Raw genomic sequence first — 18,490 nt, forward strand, 5'->3', positions numbered from 1 at the left:
ATGCATGCCACACATTTTTGTGTTTATTGATGGTTTTTTCACTTGGCTATGCTACCAATTATATATTTGGTTTATTCCTTTATTCAAATGTAAGCAAACAAAGTTTGTGCCTGAAGTATTTTCTGGACTGGGGCAACTTGTGGCAAAGGTAGTATAAGTTCTCATCACTTGCCTTAGTATCCCATAATGCAAAGCACATCTCCTTGCGGACATGTATAATACTATGCATTAAGGGAAGGATCACTACTGAGACCAGTTTTTGATCTTTATTGAGATCTCATCAGTGGGTCTGGCTCCCAATATGTAATCGGTAGCATCGCTAAGTGAAACAACTTCTGTCAGCTTATCTCTAATCCAGAGAATTTTAATAATAAGGTGTGGCACCTTTTGGCAACTGACATATGGAAATATAACTTCTCCATTACTTCCACCTTAGTATCATCAGATCTGGCTCCCACTGATGAGACCTCAATAAAGGTCGAAACCAGTCTGGGTAGTGATCCTTTCCTTAATGCATAGCATTATACATGTCCACAAGGAGATGTGCTTTGCATTATCGGATACTAAGGCAAGTGATGAGAACTTATACCACCTTTGCCACGAGTTGCCCCAGTCCTGAAAATACTTAGGCACAAACTTTGTTTCTTACATTTGAATAAAGGATTAAACCAAATATATAATTTGTGTTTATTGGTTAGCATGAATTTTGCCTGTTTGTCTTATAATGGTTTTTTTAGCATTAGTCAACTTTGTGACCCATGTATTTATTGTTTTTTGGTGTTTTAATCCTGAAGAAGCAACCAGTTCTATTTTAGGTGGTGAAACTAGTAGGTGCATTTTACTTAATTTAATGAGTAATAAATTCCTGTTGTTTTATGAACATTTTAGTTTTAAAACTTTCTCTATTTAAATATTTTCTAAATTCTTCCTGTTTTCTTGACTAACACTATGGACATTGTAAAGGCTGAGGCTAAAAAATTTGGTGTTGATCAGACGTCTTAATCAGTTATTTATTTTTTTTTTGAGGGGTGAGAAGGAAGAATTCCCAAATTAGCAACCTCATTCCTTTTACAGTCCTGTAATGAATTAGTGATTTAATAAATCATAGGAACTGTTTGATCGTATTTCATATTAATTAACTTTATTTTATTTATGTGTTTAATATATTTGTTAAATTTTGATTGGAGTGTAATTGTTATTTATAGGTAATCCTGCGAGGCATGACTCATTACCTCTTCATAGGGGATACTATTTGGTACTGGAAATGAAATATGGAGGATTTTGTATGTCACACTTAAAGGTAAGTATTAAATGATTTATTTTCTTCTTTAATAGTCATCATTCTGTAATATACTCAACAATACTGGACAAGGCATAAGAATGCTTTGTCTAGAGCAATTGCCAAAGTCACTGATGTTCAGAAGCATGCCAACAGCAGGATATTTTACCTTTTTTTGAAATTGTTACACTATAAAGGCATTTAGCTACAAGGTTGCTAAAAACCTAGCTACATGCTTGCTGGAGGTGTCAGTATTGGCTTTGATTATTATTGATAACAAACAAGATTTCATTGCTTTTTGCATTAGTAATTTTCTTCTGAATTGTGCAGTTATTTGTGGTTACTCTAATTTCATTCTTATAATTTCTCTTCTAAAGTAGTGATAACCTGCATCAGTGTGTGCATACCTTGGTCTTTCTCCAGTTCTTTTTGCATCTTGTTTTTGTCAAGCACCCTGTTTTGCTACTCTTTCATTCTGTTTAAGTGACTATATTAACCATGACTAGTTTTTCTTAAATATCAGATAAGAGGATAAGAAGGCAAGCCCTTCTTATCCTCTTTCTTTCCTGTACCTCACTGACATGCCATGTGTAGGAGTCAAGCTGTGTGTGTGTGAGAGAGAGAGAGAGAGTGCACGCTAATTGAAAGAAGGAATGTTGACATGTTTCCTGAATTGAAAGACATACAGAATGAAAAAGGAGAAGGAAGAGAAGTTGATTTGATATGTTTGGAGTTGAGTAGTAAATAGATGTCAAATGACAGCTGCTGTTATTACTCTTGGAAGAAAGAGGAGGAATGATAGCAGCCACATTTGCAGAACATTGTCCATGAAAATACTATAAAATTAACTGAATATCTGTGGGAGAGTGTTTGGAGTGCATCTGTCTTCATTGATTAATTAGATTTCCCTCTATATAGCATTGATATAGAAGAATTTATACAGTATTGGAAGTTACACAGGTAAGAAGTATCAAGTTCTTGCATGAATAACTTCCAGGGTGTGACTTCTTGCTCTCTCTCTCTCTCTCTTGTCCTGTTCATGCAAGAGAGAGAATATAATGGATCCAAGAGCTGGGTTACAAATAAAATACTCGATCAAAGACTGGAGACTGCAGATATGAGAATTCTACAAAAGATTGGGGGGGGGGGGTGAACAGATGGCATTAATGGCAGAATCATATTTAAAGTGAGAATATTAAGAAGGAACTTGACATTGTTAGCATCCAAGAATGTGTTAGTAGAACTAATCTCAGGTAATATCAGTGTCTCTTAAACAGAATGAAAGAAGAAAGGTTATCAAAACAAGTTCCCCCCCAGGATGGCAGGAAAAAGACCCAGAAGAAGACAAAGATCTAGGCGGATTGATACAGTAAGAACTTATTGTAGTACCTTCTTACTATATTGGTACAGTAAGAAATGCCTTTTTCCTGTATCGATGTGTCTAACAATATTAGTCTTGAGAGACAACAGATTGATTTAGAAGAGAACTGTCAGTAGCAAGTTAATAATAATGTGGATTTTTCTTGTAGTACTATCATAATATGCTGTACCACCTCCTCCTTTTGAGGGCACAGGAATTCAATGATGATGATGATTCATTTTATTCTAAATCTCTTTATCTTTTTGTACACTGTTGACCGTTCTTCCCTCACATTCTTTCAGTACTGATCCAAGCTGATTTCTTAGTTTATTATAATCACCTGCCTTATAATTCCATATCAATTCCTTGCTTGATATTTGCATGCCTGTCCATTCTCTAAGTCAGGAGTGCATGGTCACTCTCACCAGAGTGACTTTAATGTATATCACAATCAGATCCTCTAATGCTGTAAAAGTCAATAATTCTTAATCCTCAAGTTCCATCCCACCACATTCTGCCTAAGACATTTGTCCTAAAAGAATTCCAGAAATTCATTTGCCTTATTATTGAACTGTACTTTCTCTTAACCAACCTATAGTGCTTTATTTAAAGTTCCTCATAATTGATTACTCATTTTGTATTTTCCAAACTAATTTGCTTAAACAAGAAAAGTCTCATTGACTATGTTATTGTTCATAGTGATGTTTTCCTCACTGGTGCAGCACACCAGAGTGGGCAGAGGATTTTGAAATTGGAAGTGGTCACCATTTAGTCTTGAGCAGGATAAAATTGAATTTCATATTGAAAAGAAGAACACGTAATAAAGTTTTAAAGTGAATAAAAGTTGAGCAACTCAGATGTGAACTGCTGACTAAAATACACACACATTATTCAAGAAAAATTGAAAGAGTTTGAGAACAGGAACCAAACCTTGGAGATTCAGTGGTAAGCCCTAAAAAAATACTGATTGATTCAGCCAGAGAGGCATGTGGTGAGGTTGTCTGTAGGGAGAGAAAAATCAGAACTCCATGGTAGACACAGGAAGTTAAAGAGGCAGTGGAGGAAAAGAAGAAAGCATATCAAAAGTTCCTGGCAAATAAGTCAGTTTGTGCTCTTAGAGAATACTGAGACAAATGTAAGAAAGCCAAACACTGTGTAAAACTAGGTAAACAAAAATTCATGCGAAGACTTTGATAAGAACATAGAAAATAAATATCAAGAAGGCGGCAAGATATTCTAAAGGTTGTTGAAGAAGCTTAGAAATGAAGGAAAGAGTGCTGTAAAAGGAGTTAGAGATGATAAAAGGTGACATGAAAACAGGAGAAAAAGATATCCTTGAAGTATGGAGTAATTACTTCGAAAAATTTAATTGCTAAATGAAACAAGCAGTGATAGCACAGTGGTAAAAAACACTCAACAGGCATACAGTCAGGAATACATATCCATACTTGAAGTAGAAAAAGCCCTCAAAGGCTTGAAATGTGGAAAGGCAGCAGGAGTAGATGATATTCGACCAGAAATGCTGAAGTATGGTGGTATAAAAGTCTTACAGTGGCTGCGTTGCATAGTTCAGGAAGCCTGGACAGAGGGACAAATTCCCGATGATTGGAGTAGAGCTCTAATTGTGCCCATATATAAAAAGGGAAATAAAACTGAATGTGAGAATTACAGAGGTATTTCCCTACTGAGTGTTCCTGGCAAGATCTATGCAAGTATACTTGAGAAATGATTGAGAAGAATTGTGGAAGAACAAGCTGGATTCAGGCCAAATAGAGGCTGTCAGGATCAGATCTTCACTTTACGACAAATAGTGGAGAAATCATGATAATATAACAAAGATCTGTATTTAAGTTTTGTCGATCTGAGAAAGGCATATGGCATGGTGCCAAGAGAGAAGCTATTCAATATGCTACAGTTATATGGTGTCAATGGGACATTATATCAAGCAATATTTAGTCTGTATTTGAGTTGTAAGTCGGCAGTTAGAATTGAAGGATGTACAGGAAGGTGGTTTAATGTTAAATCTGGTGTGAGACAAGGATGTACATTATCCCCTCTGTTATTCATTATCTATATGGATCACATTATGAAGGAAAGTGGTATTAAACATGATATCAGAATTGGAGATGTTAATGTCAGCTCTTGCTTTATGCAGACGATGCTATACTTCTAAATAAATCCACTACAAGTTTTCAAAATTCCCTGACTAAATTGAATAACTGTTGTAATAGATATGGTCTGAAGGTTAGCATTAAAAAAAAAAGACAAGGACAATGAAAATAGGTAGAATTGTTGAAAATGTCAACTTGTTGCGAACGGGGAACCTGTGGAACAAATAAAACATTTCAGATACTTAGGCACGATTTTTAGTGAAGATGGTAAATTAAATATGGAAATAGACAACAGAATCAACAAAGCTGGTATGATAGGAAGTCAATTGAATAAATTCATATGGAATAAGAGAGAAGTTAGTCGGAACACTAAATTAGCTGTATACAAGACAGTGTTCAAACCAGTTTTAACTTATGGATCTGAGAACTGGGTCAGAAGTAAAACACTTGGCCAAAGACTAGTGACCGCAGATATGAGAGTCCTGAGAAAGATTAGCGGCATGAACAGATGGCATCAATGGCAATATCCTAATATTCAAAATGAGGATATTAGGAAAGAACTTGACATTATCGGCACAGGAATGCATTAGCAGAGCTAATCTCCAGTGGTATGGTCACTTAAACAGAATGGGCGAGGAATGATTAGCAAAACAAGTGTTCTCTGCCAGGTTGGCAGGAAAACGATCCAGAGGAAGATCAACATATAGGTGGATTGATACGGTACAATGTGTCTTAGATGATAGAAATATGAGATCTGATAATGATAATATTGGAGTCTTGACAAGTAATAGACTGATTTGGAGGAAAATTGTAGATAGGAAATTAGTAATGGTGTAAATTTTTCATGTAGTACTATCATATCCTGTACACCCCCTTTAGAGTACATATCAGGAATTTGATGATGATGATGATGACCCTACAAAATTTGTAAGTCATCAGACTTGCATAATCGGGCGTACTAACAAAAAAGATACAGAAAAAAAAAACTAGAAACAATTAATTACACATAAAGATGTTATCGGCACTTCAAAATTGGTACATGCAAACAAGTGACCAAAATAATTAAATGAATCACTCTATATGCATTGACAATGCTATCTCATTCTATTGCACAAAATTTATTATCCCAAGTCTGCTAGTTAGATTTTTAATGAAAGCAGACCAAACTTGGTGTAGGATTAAACCTTGATCATGTTGCAACTTTGTATATAACATGGTTGTATTCTATAAATCTTGTTTATGTAAAGGATCTGTTGGAGGTGTATTAAGAATTTTTGTTGATCATCTTGGGTTTGTGTCCTTTGTAGCTGAGAGTTAGCCTCAGTCACTGCTATTCTTCATTCAGTTTTTTTTTTTTTACTTGAATTTTTCAGAAATGGTCTGCTGGGGTAGAATTAGGGACTATCCTTGCAAATTGAGCAGGAATGTAGTTAGCAGGGTTGTGAACACTAGATTTTTTTGCTTGGAGAGTGGTGAGTGAGTGGCATAAATTGCCAGTCACAACAGACTGGTATAGATTGCGACTTTGCTTTGCTTTAGGCATAGTACCCAAAGCAAAGTATAATAAATATTGCACGAATGTTGGATAGTGCTTGGTATAATTTTAGGTCCTTCCTCAATGACTAAGGACTCCATGGAGTTGCCCATATAATAATAAAATTTGGCTTAGCACTTACTTGATTTATTTTCAACTCATGATAACAGTTCCTTGAAATGGATTATAATAGGCTCTAATTGTATACTTAATTTTTACATTTAATTTCTGTGTAGCTCAGTGGATGTGGCGTTTGCACACCACACCACTTGACCGCATGAAGGAAAACTTTGTTTTGAATCTAGTCCTCGACTAGAAGAAATTTTTCTATGCCTTTTTTTTTTCTTCGACCGGTTCCCGAGTTAGTCGATCTCTGGCACAGGCAAGTGGGTTTTTTCCTCCCGGAAACTCGTGTTTTTTGTCGCATAAACTCAAGAAAATCGACTGTAGAACCCACATTATTTCAGACATTAAATATATTGTGTTAGGGTTAGGGACCACAAGATGGCGGCACTTGTTGAGCCACCTCTCTTCACTGGGTGCTGCTTAATTAGTGATAGCCTAGAGCCAGCTATCTCTGATTGACTGCCAGTGGAGATTGAACTGCCCACTCAGTCTCCAAAAGTTAGATGATAGGGCTAAACGGCCTCGCCTACTCCCTATATGGGAATTAAAAAAGGCGTTAGCTGATTTCTTTTTTAAGTGACTTATTTTCTTTCTTTATAGGTCTTTACAGTTTTCCATGTGATGAGTGTCATTTGCCAACTTGCAGGTGCTTTAGCTGTGGCAGAGTTTGCCTGTGAATTTGAACATCGAGACCTGCATTTAGGAAACATTCTAATTAAAAAAACCAAAAAGCTGAATATTCCATACATTATAGAGGATAGAGTTTTTTATGTGCCAACTTATGGAATAAAATGTAAAATTACTGATTTCTCATTTTGTCGAATAAACGATGGTAAGTTAAATCAAACATTTTTATAATAATTAAATATAATGTATCTTTTAAAATTTTCTGATAGAATAAGAAACTCTCAGCTACCTTTAAATGGAAAAAAATTGGCTAAGGACCAAAACAAATTCTAAAAAATTCCACTGTTGTCTATTAAGAAGAAATATAATAAACACTTAGACACAAGTATTATTAATAATAATTTATTAATGCAAATATTATGTCCTGAATCTGACAGGTCGTTAGTGCACAAACAATAGATTGCTATTCCTTTCACATATATCACCCATGTGTGACACCATATAGCAAATGGTAATTTAAAAATGATCAAATTCCCATTTCCCCTTGCATGTTAGGCTTAATGGCCTGTAACAGCCAAGTAACCTAGTGCCTTTGAAACCTAATTAATATTCTGAAAGGGCAGTTAATCCTATCTTGAGGATGTTGTCATCGGTGTTCACTGATGACAACATATTCCATGCTATGCCAGGCCAGATTTTTCAGGCTTATTTTGGATGATATAATCCTGTTGTTCCTTCCAAAGTAACATCGAAGGCAATCACATCAAACCTGATAAAATCTTGGTTAGGAAGTCAGGTAGTGCTGCTTCATATTCAGGCCAAATGTCAAAAACATCATTCATATAACATACCCAAAAGGTAGTTTGAGGAGAGTAAAGACTCTTCAAGATGTTCCAAGTAGAAATGGGTTGAGGCATAAGAAAGAAGATTCTCCATAGCAATACCTTTTAATCCATTTGTAGAGTTCATTACAAAGTAGCCTGACCGAAGGGAATGACAAGATCAAACACTTCAACTGTCTGGAGGAAACTTCTCTAGTTGCAGCTGGAGAGTGTAAGCATGAAGTGCACTTGTAAATAAAAACGAATTTTTCAGAGAAGTTTGCAAGTGGCCTATGTGAGTGCTAAATAAGATCATATTAGACAAAACAACCAGTTAATTATTACAAAAAGCAGATAAAGGAGGAGCCGTAGTAGTCATGGGCACTTCTGACTATAACAGAAGAATTTCCCCTCTTTTGCATAATAAAAACTGAATATCAAAAGATTGATCAGAAACCTACTAATAGAAAATCAACAAACTGAATTTTGTAAATAAAACTCAGTCAAGTGATCAGTTGGGATGACTGTACTCAAAAAAAAAAAAAAAAAAAAAAATTGAAGGCCTGTTTTGAAAGATCCTTGTTTCTCTGTACCAAAAATTCACAAACCTATAGTTAATTGTATTGATATTACTGTAGCTCATGTACAGGCCACTTGCAATATTCTGTGAAAAAATTCAACAGCCTTTTAGATCACTCACTACGTATAGTGGCTTTATTCTCTTTAGATTTTCTTATTAATTCAGGGCTGTGATATTTCATTGGTAATGGCACACAAAAAAAAAATCATGCAGAACTATTTCCCATTAGAGAGATAAAAGTGAACTGTTGGACCTGTTGAGATTAAGATGATTAAATAATGCCTTTCAACTTTTTTTGTAAAGCTTTTCCTTGAGAAATCTGTTTTGTGTTTTCTTCCAAATGTGTGTTAAAGAAGCATTCTGCAAGTCCAGACTGCTCAAACTCATGTACTTGATGTAATCTTTATGTTCTTTGTGATAACTAGTGATGACAGCTCTTCCATATTGATCAAAATATGACTACAACAGCAAAGAACTTGGAAAACCCAAAGGGTCTAAACATATCTTTAGTTGATGACAGAAAAGAGCAAATTTTGCAGGCAGAACGAAATACTATTTGAACATCAAGAGACCTTAGAAGTTTATAGATATTTCGGATTCTCCTTTCACATCAAGTTTTTAAGCATCAATTTTTTTTTTTAAGGATGATGGTGAGAGTGTGAATGGATGTAACATCCTGTGTAGGTTGTGTGCTTTCTGAAAAATAGAAAATTGAAGTCTTCCATCAGGTTGACAAAGAGTCATCTTAATCATTAATTTACTGATATGTACACTCAAGGGGTTTACAGAATAATATGACAATACTACATGATTAATTTATATATTATTACTAATCTCCTGTCAACAATTTTCCTTCAGAATATTAATTTCTAGCATGTGCAACCATTTTTAAGTAAACCAGTTATTGTATGTACCTTGCATTCCTGTTCTTTGATTGTGCTTGTTGTTTTTACCCACTAATCATATACTGCTTTTTTCAGTATGAAATATTTGTACTTTCATTAAAGTTTATTACTGTTTTTATCCAGTATTTTCAGATCTTATATTTCTATCTTTTAAGGCACTTCTATATTTTTTTTCTTTCTGCTAATATTTTGGTAGAAATAGTAGATATGACAGGATTCGAGTGCTAACAAGTAATACGCTAACTTGGAGGAAAATTTGGGCAGATGATTAGTAATAATGTAAACTTAATCATGCAGTACTGCCATGTCAATAATGTCAGGTTCCTTCCTAATATCTTTATTTTTAATATAATTCTGCCATTAATGCCTCCTAATTTTAGAGCTCTGATATCTGTGATCTAGTCTTTGATCATACTGTTTATTTCTTACCTCCCCCCCCCCCCCCCAGATTCATGATCTAACATTGGTTCGAACAGTCTTGTATGTACACTGCTAGTATAATGGAGCCAGAAGAATAAGTTTATATAAAATAGGAGATAACAATGACACTAACATACCTTTACCAGACAGTAGGTATGGTCAGAATATCACCTTGAAGATACTGCTAATAATGTTTCTTAAAATAAGAAGCATTATTAGCAGTATTCATTTGTTTGGTATAACTTATTCTGAGCAGTGTAATATCCAAATTGTAGGATGAAATTGTAAAGCTGGATGATTTCAACAGATAAATCTTATTAGAAAATTATCCATAGTTTTCTTTAAAAATATGTTAGTATAATAAGGAAATTATATCTAAATTGATTCCCACTGCAAAAGTTCTCCTTTTCTTTCATTAAAGAAGCTTATCCTTACCCTTGAACTTTCCAGGTATCTTCCAGATTCCTTGATGTGTTCTAGAATATTTTAGTCAATACAGAAATACTGCTATTCATCATGAAGAAGAAAAAGATTACATCAAATATCATGAGCTTGAACATGCTGTCTTTTCTAAACAGTCCTTTGAAAAATTAAAAAAAAAAATTGAGGGTTCAAAGGACTAACTTCAGATTTTCAACGGAAAGAGTCTACCCAGAAATTTAAGAGGCATTATTAAATTGTTCTAATCTCAACAGGTTTGATGGTCCAGCCTTATGGGAAATAGTATCCCTTCACTCAGCTTTTTATTACAAATTTCTTCTGTTTTTAGTAAAAATTGATTATTTGTTGCATTATTGAATTTTGTCTGTTATTTGAATGTATAATTCTGTTTGGCTTAATTCATACTGAGGATGCCACTAAAACATGGTAAAAATTAAACTTTTTACCCATGTTTTTGCGCTTTAAACCTCTTAAGTCTTTAAAGAATAACAATTTTATTCATACCAGGACATATAAACACAAGGCTGTTGTAATACAAGACAAGAAATACTATAAGACATTTACCTTAACTCCTAGACTACTCTGCTTATCATTTTCTCTCCTCTGCTAATAGAATAAACTAAGACCATCTTTTATTGAGATGAGTTTAACAAAAAGAAAGAAAGTTATGACACAAGGACATCCTCTGATGCTATGCGGTCTCCTCAAGATCCATAAACCAAGTGTTCCTTTAAAGCCCATCATTGATTATATTGGCTGTCTCACTTATAAAATCTTCAGGCAGCTCATGTTGATGTTTAGTGAAAAAAAAGATGCATCTGAAGATAATAATTACTAAATTTATTTAATTATTAAACAATATTTCACTTTAGTCATCATGTAGGTGCACTAACAGGAAAGCAAATACAGACTAAGATAGTTTTCTGATTAAGCTAATCAGATTTGTGTATTAAAATGTAAGAAAAAGAGATAACCAAAAATCCATTGGTTCTGTATGTTTGGAAAGTTTACTTTCTTATGATGGAAAGTTGATGAAATATTTTTGATGTTTTTTCACTCCTTAAAAGTATTCCTGCAGGTGACTAATAACAGTTTAATGACAATGCCTGATCAGAACGACACTTAGATTTGAGTCTCATCTAGAGACAAAGTACTTGTATCAGAGCTTTTCAAGTGAAGCTGAGTTATTCAATCTCATTGATATCATGAGGGCTTTGCTCCTGGAAACTGGTATTTTCACAATGCAGAACAGTCGCATGCAATTGGCTGAACAGATGCAGTTAACTGACATAAGGCCTCACAATCCCTAGTTGCTGTAATTCAAAATAGTCTGAGATGACTAATAATTGAGATAATTGCACTTTAAAGCACTCATGTATACGAGTTATGTGTTTTAGTTGTGTCTATATACATTCCACATGATATAGACACTATAATGCAGGCTGACTTAAAACTTCTGTTTCACTAGTTTGAAGATCATTTGCATGTTATTAAATGGTTGACTGTTACAGTCATTAACATTCACTGATATTTAGGTTAAAACAGGCATTAATGTTCAGTCTGACCAAGATGTTTTTTTTTTTAATTTGTCATCAGCAACATTTTTGGAATTCTAAGTATATTTAATTTAATGTCACAAGTATCTCTCAAGACTAGAAGTATATAAATATACTTGATGTTTGCAACATTATCATCTGATGTAAGTAATATTGTAATATCTACGATGTTTTGAATTTTTACTAAAGGTGTAAGAATAAAAAAAAAAAAAAAAACAGTGTTAGAGACCAAAATATGGTGGCATTTGTCTACCATAATCTCCTCCTTGGATTTAAAATCACTGATAGTTTTCATCCAGCTTTCTGTGTTTGAGGGGAAAAAAGCATTAGCAAATTTATTTATTTTTTAGGAATTGGAAAAGCAAACAAAAAGTCCATCAATATAAAAATTGAAACAATTTACTTTATGGATCTTTTTTACTTTTTATATAAATTTGATAATAGAATGCTAATTATTGATGAAATACACCTGCAACTACCATTTATGTTGAGGAACTGGTGCATATTTAAGTGCTAAAAATCTGTATTTGAGCTATCAACTGTCCTGTTAAGTAGTTACCAGAGGAGCCTTCCCTTTTCTTATAAAATATCACTTGGTCATGAAATGGTAAGTTCAGTATAATTTACAAACTCACTAAGTTAATTTATTATTTAAAAAAAAAAAAAAAAACACTTGATCTGGTTTTCAAATGTATTTTAAGAAAATTAAAATTATCTATACATTATAACCAGATAAGTATATTGTTTCTTTGCACTTCGAAAGGTAATTAGTTATATAAAAGAACACTCATTACTTGAGTTCTCTTTATATTACAGCACTTAAAAGATGATCCTATGATATCTGCATTGTTATCTTTTATTAATGCTTTGATTTGAAAAATATTGTATTTTTGTATGTTTAGTTTGTGGAATTTTTGTACATCAGAATTCAACTTCAGTTTCCAAAGTTCATTTGAACTTGTGATCAAAGTACTAATAAAAATGAAAACTAAATGTTTGGCAAGCTGAATTGCAGAGTGAATAAAATCCACGAAAGTGAAGTATAAACATTTCCGAAAAAATAAATATGCTATTGATGTAATTAATTTTACACAGATATGCTGTCAATATAATGGTTTGAGGGATTATCTTACTACCTTTAATAATAATTAATAAGTTACTTTGACCAAAAGAATCTGTATTATTCTGAAAGTTTATTATATTATTTTTAAGTTCTGTACAGAGTTTTGTCCCACTTTTTCTGTTTAGGAAATGAAATTTTATACAACAATTTGAATATATTTTCCAAACAAATGGAAGATTGCCCTTGTACAGTGTATAAGTCGATGGATGTTCTTTGCAAGTAAGTAGGCGTTTTACATGTTGGTAGTAATGCTTTACTTGTTGAATTTAAACTGGTTAAAAAATACCATAATTTATTGAAATATTTACTTATCGCTTAATATGGTAATTGTTATTTGTCATTGTATATAATGTTAATTTTGTCTTACTTCAGTTCTCACTTGGTAATTGAATGCTTTTCAAAGGAATGCTTTCATCATCATCATCAAATTACTGACATATACCATCAAGGGATTTGCAGGATATGATAGTAATACATGAAAAACTTACGTTATTACTAACTTCCTACATACACTTTTCCTCCACATCAATCTGTTACCTGTCAAGATTCGAACCTTCTCAGATCTTATATTTCTGTCTTGGCACTTTTTGATACGGTAAAAAGTGCTTCTAGAAGATAGAAGTATAAGATCTGATAATGTTGGAGTTTTGACTGGTAACAGATTGATGTGGAAGAAAATTGGAGATGATGTAAATTCTTCATCATCATATACATGACATATACTACCCCTTGAGGGTAGTATATGTCAGGAATTTGATGATGACTAATTTCTCTCTTATTCCATATAAATTTATTCAGTTGATTTCCTACCATACTGGCTTTGTTGATTCTGTTGCCTATTTCCATATTTAAAATACCATCTTCACTAAAAATTGTGCCTGGGTAGCAGAAATGTTTTACTTGTTCTATAGGTTCTCCATTCATGATGCAGTTGATATTTTCAATGCTTCTGCCTATTTTGATTGTTTTTGTCTTGTTATTGCTGATTTTCATACCAGATTTATAACAACAGTTATTCACTTTAGTCAGGGAATCTTGCAGACTTGTACTGGATTTGTTTAAAAGTATAACATCATCCATATAAAGTAAAGAGCTGAGAATAACATCTCCAATTTTGATATCAGGTTTAATACCACTTTCCTTCATAATGTGATCCATATAGATAATAAATAACAGAGAGGATAATGTACATCCTTGTCTGACACCAGATTTAACATTAAACCATCTTCCTGTACTTATTTCAATTCTTACTGCTGACTTACAACTCAAATAAAGATTAAGTATTACTTGATATACAAGGGCGGTCTGAAAAGTTCTTTGCCTCGACACCATAGATGGCAAAACTATCGGCAAGAGAATTTTTTTTAAGTTGGTACATCTGTGATAAGCATCCATGTGAAATGGCAATTTATTCTATCAAGTAGTTTATTTTATACAGCTGTCTGAAGCAAAAGTGTTCTCTGTATCCCTTGAAGTGGATAAAATTGAGTATCGCGTGGTTATAAAATTCTTTGTAAAAGAAGGTTGAAGTTTATGGGCACTCTTCTCCTTCGTTTTTGACAATTAAGAAATGGACTTCTGAGTTTAAACGTGGCCGTTCCAGCCTTGAAGATGATCCATGTGAAGGACGTTCAAAAAGTGTAACAACACCAGAAATCATTGATCAATTGATGACCGTCGAGTCAAAGTATGTGAAATTGCTGAGACTGTAGTCATTTTAAAAGAATGTGTGGTATATATTTTGCATGAAGAATTGTATATGAAAAAGCTTTGCGCAAGATGGGTGCTGCGCTTGCTCACAGCAGATCAAAAACGCACTCATATAAAAATCTCTGAACAGTGCTTGGAGTGTTTTAACAAGAATAAAACTGATTTTGTGCATCGATTTATTACTATGGATGAGACTTGAATTACCATTACACACTGGAATCCAAACAGCAGTCAAAACAGCGGACAGAAGCCAGTTGCTCAGCACCAAAGAAGACAAAGTCTACAACTACATTCTGATAAACATCATTATAGCTATCAATTTTCTATCGACTCCATAGGAATCTGGCTTAGTATCCCTAATGCAAAGCACATATCTTTATGGACATTTATGATGCTATACATTATGGGAAAGATCACTACCAAGACTGGTTTCGACTTTTATTGAGGTCTCATCAGTGAGAGCCAGACCCAGAAGTCTTCCAACTTTTATTTCAAATGCATAATCTAGGTATGCAGCAGGCTGCATACCTAGAGGTAGAAGGATAAATCAAGTGGGAATTAAATGGATGAGTGGCATCATTAAGCAGGACCTGCAAAACAAGAAAAGTTTATTAGTTGTTTAATAGAGACATACTGTATTTTTGAATAATGGCTTCACAAAACTATTTAATTTTGTAATTTATTACTCCTATATGTTGTTGCCATTTTTTCTGTCTTCTCCCTGAAAGAAACTTATGACCTATTGAACAGAATACGAGGGCGTGCTGAAAGGTTGTGATAACCACTATGAAGGAATTGTGGTAGAACCATGTAACTTACACATTAGTCTACACATTCTCCATGAAGTGTTATACACTTGTTACAATGCTCCTGCATCATTTGCAATACTCCAAGAAAAAAAGTCTTTCCTTTATTGCCCAAACCAGTCCTTAGCTGCATATGACTTCATCATCTGTGGTAAATTTTGTTCCTTTCAAGTGTTTCTTTAAATTTGGGAAATAGTCAGATGGGGCCATGTCTGCAAAATAAGATGCATGAGGAAGACATTGAAAGCCCAAGTTGTGTATTGTCTGTTGAGTTTCATGAACAGTGTGAGTAGGTGTATTGTCATGCAAAACCAACATGCCTCTGCTCAATTTTCAGTGGTGTTTTTCCTTCAGTTCTTTCAGAGCTGTTGAATAAACTGCTGCTGTAGCAGTTTCACCTTTTTTGAGTTACTTGGTAAGGATTACACCATCCATATCCCATAAGAAAATGGCAAGAACCTTCCCTGCCAATATTTGGGTTTGAACTTCTTAGGCTGTGGAGAACTTTTGTGTCTCCACCCCCTTGGCTATTGTTTGTTGTCTGGATCATAGTGATGAAGCCACATTTCATCAACACTCACAATAGGAGCCAAAAAATTTGCACCTGATTTCTCAAAATGACCCAAAATTCCTTGAGGTGACAGCACACTTTCTCTTTTTTGGTCGGCATTCAAATATTTGGGGACCAATTTCACTGAGAGCTTTTGCATGTCCACATGCTGTTGATGGATAATGACCCCTAACTCATTACCTGGATATCCCCAGAGTCTTTGCAATGTTTTTGGCTGGTATTCATGTATCATTAATGATCAAGGTATGCACTACATCAATGTTTTCAGGTGTGATTGCTGTGGAAGGTCTTCCTGACTTGGGGACATCTGTTGTCTCAAGGTGCCCAATTTTAAACTTGGCCACCCATCTGGCAACTGTTGGATATGCTGAGACACGGTCCCCTGAAGTTTCACACAAAGTTTGGTGAATCTCATTTGCAGACATTTCTTGCAGCACAAAAAAACTTGATGATGGCCTGCACCTCTGTGTCTTCAAATTTCTTCAAAGCCTCTGACATGTCTTGTTACATATCTGATTTATCTTAAAAGAAAAAGAACAAATTATTGCAATTTGATGAAATATGAAGGTTAAATAGTTTAAGATTTGTTCTAGTCAGAACCTTTTCACCCCCTCCCTGTATAGGAGTAATAAATTATTAATTATATGAAGAGCCAAACGCTTCAATTCGGCGATGTGAAATTATTTAAGTTAAGGGATATTGCATCCCATATTGTTTCATAGCCAAATTAATTCAGCTATGAAACAATATGGGATGCAATATCCCTTAAATTAAATAAATAATAAATTATATTTAGTTTTCTCTTAGATATATGAAGCTATTATTCAAAAAATATAGTAAGAAATATTTATAGATGAAGTTTGAAGAGAGGTAATTAGTAAGCACATGTTCATCATAAAGCATTGTCCAGAAGGGCAAAATTGGAGTTCAAGAGTAAATTATCTGTGCAAGCTAAGATAATTCCTGAGTTCTTTTGCAAATAAAAGACTATGATAGAAGACTGGTAGAATAATTTTGGATGGTGATTGTAGGGAGGTGACCGAAGCAGACAAATTTGATTTACTGAGGGATAATTTTGCAATGGTGTATCATCTATACAGAGAAGTCACTTTAACAGATGCAACAGGAGATGATGTGGAAATAAAACTAGATGACTAGAGGTGTATAGGATATAAGATATCACAGAAACGTGATGTGAATGCAGCTATGAGATTAGACAGTATATTAGCTCAAGCGTTATGAGAATGTAATTAACAGTTCCTTTGGCCAGACAGTTTAACTGAAACCTCAATCCTATATGAATCCCAAGGGAGTAGAAAGAAAGGAGAATAGTTCCATTGCATAAAGTAGGATTGAAAACTGACAGAGCAAGTTATCAACTGATCGGCATCTCAAGAGTAGCAGTCAGGGTATTGGAGAAATTTGTTAAGGGCATAATTCAGGGATGGGATAATATATTTGGGAACAGCATGGTTTTATATAAACCATGGGAGTTGGATAAAGGGAATGACTACTCAGTAATACTGACCATCTCATAGTACCCATCTGTAAAAGGAAATGAAAAATTTGAGAATTACAGTAGAATTTCTCTACTGAGTGTGATTTATGTAACCATACTTGAGAAGAGGCTTAAAAAAGCAGTGGAAGAGAAACATGGGGAGGAACAAGGTAGGTTTAGACTGTTAGGTAGCATTACAAATTTTCTAGAAAAAATCAGCAACGAAATGGGGGGGGGACCCACAAAAATAGGCAGAAATCATAAGGAACAACATCATAAACAAGCTTACAGGCACAACTTGGCATTGTAATGTCTTGACTCTTAGAACAGCACCCTTGGTTCTGATCTCAGTTGCAGAGTATTGTTCACCAGTGTGGAGCCGAAGTAACTATGACTTTCACAGACATACAACTTAATATAACAATGGGAACCATCTCTGATACCTTAAGATTTACTCTTCTCCCATGGTTACCTATTTCCTACCACCACTCTGTGCTTCAGAAGAGAAGAATCTACTATCAAAGAAATAAATAAAATCAGAAATAACATGTAACTTTCTATACATCAAGATATCTCCCATCTGGCTTGTGGAAATACCAGATGATGTTTCCCAGGGCTGGTAGAGAAGACTGGAATGAACTACAAACAAGTACCTGATTTTCAGATCCAACTATCAAATTTCCAAGATTCAATCTACCTTGACACTTTTGGAGCCAGATTGAGGACCAGACAAGGCTGCTGCTGTGCCCACTTATTATATCTGGGAGGAATTTCATAGTCACCCTTTTGCATGTGTAGTGCTGTGCAGACTATGCATCCTATCACTGATGACTGCCCACACATTCCTTCCCATGAGACCTCAGGAACTTGCAGTTACTCCCGGATAGTGCCATTGATTAGTTAACCGAACTGTCAGTCTGCATATATTCTGCGCATTAATTTCTTGTATTTTTCCCCATATGCTAAATAAAAAATATGTATGACTTTATCAGGAATTTAAGCTTTAAAAATTTTTTTTAATT

General features: G+C 34.2%; 1 protein-coding gene across 2 annotated transcripts in view; it reads left to right on the plus strand.

Annotated features, from left to right (window-relative positions):
* Window positions 1–18,490, plus strand: part of LOC150108036 (uncharacterized) — a 91,725-nt gene that overhangs the window by 70,811 nt on the left and 2,424 nt on the right. For both annotated transcript variants that reach the window (XM_090415532.1, XM_090415533.1), the window contains 3 exons: window positions 1,206–1,300; window positions 7,011–7,242; window positions 13,009–13,102. In XM_090415532.1, coding sequence (XP_090271658.1) covers window positions 1,206–1,300; window positions 7,011–7,242; window positions 13,009–13,102 — 421 coding nt within the window. The remainder of the gene's footprint in view (window positions 1–1,205; window positions 1,301–7,010; window positions 7,243–13,008; window positions 13,103–18,490) is intronic.

The sequence above is a fragment of the Typopeltis vanoorti genome, chromosome 3 (genome assembly GCF_054136105.1).
Source record: "Typopeltis vanoorti isolate ZY-2024b chromosome 3, IOZ_Tvanoo_1.0, whole genome shotgun sequence".
NCBI classification, from domain to species: Eukaryota; Metazoa; Arthropoda; class Arachnida; order Uropygi; family Thelyphonidae; genus Typopeltis; species Typopeltis vanoorti.